Source organism: Cynara cardunculus, unplaced genomic scaffold (assembly GCF_001531365.2).
Source record: "Cynara cardunculus var. scolymus isolate 2C unplaced genomic scaffold, CcrdV1 Un_Scaffold_1659, whole genome shotgun sequence".
Taxonomy (NCBI): domain Eukaryota; kingdom Viridiplantae; phylum Streptophyta; class Magnoliopsida; order Asterales; family Asteraceae; genus Cynara; species Cynara cardunculus.
The window spans coordinates 64,557-70,728 of NW_020200825.1; the positions used below are offsets into that span (position 1 = coordinate 64,557).

The 6,172-nt window shown below is 34.4% G+C and overlaps 1 protein-coding gene across 1 annotated transcript; it reads left to right on the plus strand.

Annotated features, from left to right (window-relative positions):
* LOC112502607 (GDSL esterase/lipase EXL3-like) lies at positions 1-1,549 on the plus strand. The gene is made up of 4 exons (XM_025106560.1): positions 1-153; positions 397-630; positions 841-1,096; positions 1,190-1,549. Exons 1-4 carry the CDS (start codon positions 1-3, stop codon positions 1,378-1,380), a joined length of 834 nt encoding a protein of 277 aa, XP_024962328.1. The 3' UTR covers positions 1,381-1,549.
* The last annotated feature ends 4,623 nt before the right edge of the window (positions 1,550-6,172 follow it).

A 6,172-nucleotide genomic window follows, 5' to 3' on the forward strand; every position in this document is an offset into this window, starting at 1 on the left:
ATGGGTATATTTTGCTTTTCAGTTGAACAAATGGGAATAAAAGAGTTTATGCCAGCATATCTTGATCCATCCCTTGACGATAAAGAGCTTCTAACTGGTGTAAGCTTTGCTTCTGGTGGCTCAGGATTTGATCCCCAAACTCCCAAGTTATTGGTAATTGCCATATGCACACCCTTTTCAATTTGTTTCGAGACCCAAAAAAGCTTACAAGAAGACGAGTACTTGAAGGGGTGAATCSKGTTGACACACYSCTYWGCAACCGGCCAAACAGAAATCTGAACTYRATATCTTCAGAATATCCTACCTTATTTCAGTTRCTAGTTTTAYATCAATTCAACAATACCATATTTTGTTAGTATCCATGATTTTGATTTTGAGGTAAATCTTTTGTATCAGGGGGTTTTGTCATTTACGGACCAGCTAGAACAATTCAAGGAATACATTGAGAAGCTTAAGGGTATGGTTGGGGAAGAAAGAACACAGTACATATTAGCAAATAGCATATTCTTGGTTGTTGCAGGTAGCGACGATCTTGCTAATACTTACTTCACTATCGGCATAAGGAGACTACAATAYGATATCGCCTCCTACAGTAATCTAATGGTATCTTCAGCTTCCAACTTCATAAAGGTAATGTTTAATTTCAGTTTCTTATGGTTTGTGTCCATGTGTTTTTTTGATTGTATGTCTAGTGAAATTTGAAACTGTAACCTCATTTGGCCTTCTCAAGGTTTTCTAGGATCAACGTGCGGTCGTGAACTGTCACATAGTTTTCCATTCAAAGTTATATTGTGACATAAAGCTGTTATAATCAACACCTTTGAATTACATTAATTGAAGGATATATACAAACTTGGAGCAAGAAGAATAGGGGTCTTCAATGCAGCCCCAATAGGGTGTTTGCCATCACAAAGAACTCTTAGTGGCAATGTGCATGGAAYGTGTGCAGAAAAGTACAACAAAGCAGCACAGTTATATAACAGCAAGTTGCAGGCAGAACTTAAATATCTTCATAGCACTCTCGATGGATCGAGGGTCGTCAAYATTGACATATACAAGCCTTTGCTTGCGATCATCGAAAACCCTCAACAATATGGTACTTGATACGTTTGGATTGTACGTCGTAATCATCTGTTTTAGGTTTGAATTTGATTTGTTAGTCTGACAAGTTCATTCTCTCATACTTCAGGACTAGAAGTTGTGGATAGAGGCTGTTGTGGCACAGGAAACATAGAGGTTGCCATTTTATGCAACCGATTGCTCCCAACATGTCTTGATGATTCAAAATACCTGTTCTGGGACAGTTATCACCCTACAGAGAAAGGATACAACATCCTCAWAAATGAAGTGGTAAAACGACATGCTCATGAGTTCTTTTGAGTTCATATGGAGGTTAACAARTATTTGTRATGTAAAAAGTTTGTGTGCAAGCTCGTTTCTTGATGTTTTGGATACTTTTCGAATGATGTATATGTCATGTAAACCCCCTTTTGTACCCATTTCTTATATTTTAACAATAATACATATAGCCTCAACCTCTTTTCCAAAATAGTGTTGGATTATCCTTTTGGCTCCTACTTATTCAAATAGAAATCATTATAAATTTAACCAAAATAGTGTTGGATTATTCAAACTAGTGACCTACGGGGAAGGAGCCCCAAAAAATAGACCTCATTTKATATAACAATAATATGCTATGATTTAATRGTCACTAACGTCCACTGCCACCACCATCACTGACAGCGCCACCAYTGACCACCTCACCACYATCAGCTACCACTATCACCAYTTACCACGACCTCCATCTCCTTCACAACCACATCTCCATTTCCATATCCACAATTGTCGGCACAAAMCACCATTACTATCAACCACCTMYACCTTCTCCACAACCATTACATCTACCTCCATATTCACTACTACCGACCGCCACCACAACCGGCACCTCCACCTTCATCTTCACCATTGTCAGCCAGCGACCACCAACTACTAGAAAACTGAGTATTTCCGACTGAAAAATCCGTCGGAAAATTATTGGCGGATTTTCGACGGACAACTAAAAAGTCAACTTTTGTTGACTTCCATCGGTAAATATATTYCGACACTGATTAAAATAAGTTACCGGCGGATTTTTGRTTAATTTTTTTAAATTAACGTCCACCAGTAATCCGCCGAAAAATAATTAAAAACTCAAATTTATTATTTTAAATTTTCGGCGGATGCCGGTAATTTAAAATAATAAATTATTCAAAATTCAAAAAAAAAATTTATTGGTTTCCGACGGACAACTTTCCAGCAGATTTTTATATTCTTTTTTTTTTTTTTTTCATTTTTCATACTTTTGGTTTTATATATATGTAAAATAATGCATATATTTCACATGAAATGTATAATGGATAATAATTCTCTTATCGATTCCAACACACACATACATGTATGCAAAACATATCTATATACAAACACATTATCCGATGTCATTGTTATTATTGGACTTTAAAAACTATTAACAAGTCTATTTGGGTTTAACAGGTATTAGTTGAGCCCAATGCACACCACATGCTTATATGCAATACATGTTTTCTCACAAACACGCGCGTATTACGCTTTAATGAATGTTAGTTGGACTTTAATGGTTATATTGTGCTTTTATGGTTCTTATTGATTTTTTACACGATCTATTGGGCATTAATAGATATATTGTGGTTTATTTGGTCGTATTGGGCTTTAGTTGACTATTGGACTTTAATTGATCTATTGGGCTTTCATGAATGCTATTTGAGTTTTAATGGATATATCGGGCTTTATTTGATTGTATTGAGCTTCAATGGATCTATTGGGTTTTTTTTGAAATATATAATAATTATATATGACAAATGCAACAAATAAACTCACACATCCTCCTCACTTTTGGTTAAGTTTGAACCCCTGACCTCTTAGGAGGCTAAGGACTACAATACTGTTAGGACAAAGACGATTTGGTAGGATCTATTGAGTTTTAATGGATCTATTGAGCTTCAATGGATGTTAGTTGGGTTTTAACAGTTCTATTGAGCTTTAGTAGATGTTAGATGGGCATTAACGATTCTATTGGTCAATTTTTGACTTTAATTGATCTATTATGCTTTAATTGGTCATATTGGTCATTTATGATGTTAGTTGGACTTTAATGGATCTATTGGGGTTCAACTGATGTTAGTTGACTTTAACGGTTCTATTAGGCATTAATGGATGTTAGTCGGGCTTTAACGGTTCTATTAGGTTTTAATAGATGTTAGTTAGGCATGAACGGTTTTATTTAATGGATATATTGGGCTTTATTTGATCGTAGTGGGATTCAATAGATCTATCGGGCTTCAATAGATCTATTGGGCTTTGATGGCTCTATTGAGCTTCAATAGATGTTAGATGAGATTTAATGGTTCTATTGGGCTTTAATGTATATATTGGTCTTTATTTAGTTGCATTTGGCTTTAATGGATGTTAGTTAGGCTTTAATGAATCTATTCGACTTTAATTGGTCGTATCAGTTTTAATGGTGGAAGAATGATGAAGAAGATGAAGATCTTGGATTTAAGCCTACAAGACTTAAATATCTAGTTGCAAGCTTTAGATGCTCTTGAATAAATCGATTTGGAGGAGGAATGTTCTTGGATCAAAAACGAGAGAGAGAGAGAGAGAGAGGTGAGTTGGTGAAGAATAAGTGAAGAAAATCGGATTTAGAGGGGCTGCAAGCCCAACAACTTTTTTGTCCAGATGCTCACGACCACGAGCAAAATAGTTGCGCGGACGCGAGCAGTGTATAAATATAGTTTTGCCCACTTTTTGGGGTTTGCTCGCGGGCTCGAGCAAAATAGCTGCACGTGCACGAGCAGTGCAATCTTCGACCAAAAGTTGGTTTTTTTTGCCAAATACGATAACCAACTCAACCAACATTCACGATACTTCTAAATGGCTATATTAAAGCCAAAATACATACAAAACTTGAAATTATGGATACTAAAAATCCGGGTGTTACACTTTTGTTGCTGTCATCGACGATGACGATGTATTGATCATATATCGCAAGCGCTTTTTGCTAATCACCATATTACCATTCCTTTAAAAATATTGATCATTTGATCCAAGGGCCAGGATCATTCTCTATTTCTCATACATTTAACACTTCTCATTGGAACATTTTCCTATATATTTACACATTAACACACTCATTATGTATACATTAACATTACACATACATGTATACATATATACAATACATATATACATGCATGTATCCATGGTGATATTCATAAACACTCATATATATACATGTATGATGTATCTATTATGATATATCATATACGCATATACATATAGACACACATTCATGCATATATACGCATAGACACACATACATGCACATATACAAATAAACACATACAAACATAGACATACAAGCACACATATACATATGTATCCCCATATACACACACGCACACAAGCATATATACATATATACAACACATAATATGTGATTATCAAACAAAACAATCATTATGTATACATTAACACATACACATGCATATATACATATATACATGCATGTATCCATCATGATATATCATATACATTCACATATATGGTAGAGTAAGTCTACTTAGTGAACTGGCAGGATGCGAAGATCGATTGATGAATATTATATACATGTATCCTTTGATATATCATATACGCATATACATGCATATATACTTATAGACACACATACATGCACATATACATATAGTCACACATACATGCACATATGCGTATAGGCACATACATACATAGACATACAAGCACACATATACATATGTATCCCCATACATGGATACATATACTATAACATATGTATACATATAACACATACACATTCACATTTATATATATTACACGGACCGATAGATACATATAACAATACATATGAAAAACCAAGAAAAATAAATATTCCGACGCTAATTAGCGACAGGCACACAAATTTTCATTTTCACTTTTTTTGTAAATTGAATTTCATGGATTCCACTGCTAATTCGTCACTAATTAGCTGCGAATATGTGTTCGTCGCTAATTAGCGACAAATTTATGAGGGATTGTGTTTGTCGTCATTTTGTCGCTAAGTCGTCGCTAATTAGCGACGAAATTTGGCAGTTGCTATTACCGAAGGAATTTCGCCGTCGCTAATTTTTCCACTATTACCCGTTTTTCTAGTAGTGTAAAAGTGTTTTAACAAGTTTAAAGTACGCTCTGTAGAGATGTTGTAATAAGTTTATAAGTGTTGTAAACTTGTAATAAGCATCACTTGAAACCCTAAAATACTAGAGATGATTGTGAAATATATTATATTTAATTCTTATTTTTGGCATGTTCTTCGCCCTATTTGTAATTCGAGAAACCATCTCCTTTGTTCGAACCAGATTGTTGAATGTCCGAATGCAAAAATTAGCAAGATCTTGAATTAATGAACTAGAATTTCGGGATGACGCACACGATCTTAGAGAGAGAAAGCTTAAAAGAGATTATAAGATTATTACAATTTTCCAAATTCGATTATGTCAAATCCCATTCTTACCCTCTCAATGTCTAATTTGATTTGAGACGAGTGTCAATTTTTTTCCTTTATTACAAGTTTCTATCTACTAGTTTACATTATTTTCATTTGCTAATTTGTCAAATATACACACATGTGACAACTATTGAGTTTGATGAGATGCATTGAAACACCATCTAGCAGCAATTTGCCATCAATCGCAAGCTCGATAAGTTAACTAGCGGCCCATATCATGCCATCAAAAAGCCATATAAGTCTATTCATTATTCGGTTTAAAGTGAAATGATCAAGATCAGTGATTGTAAGTTCCAAACGGTCCTATAAGTTTCTAAGTGACGACTAACTGAGGACTTCTATCTCTTCAAAGAATTGAACAAGTATTGAGATGTTATTTAATTCAAGTTATTCGGTTTTCAACTTTCTCCAAACAACCTGATAATCAATCAAATTAAGTTTTGTTTCTGTTAGTTAATTTCCCGTTATTCTTGTTGGTTAAATCAAATACCGCTCTTGAATTTTGATGCTTAAAAATCCCTTTATATTGAAATTTTGGTTTACAGGGAGATTTACGAATTTCTAAATTTCGGTTTTACAAGAAGATTACAAATT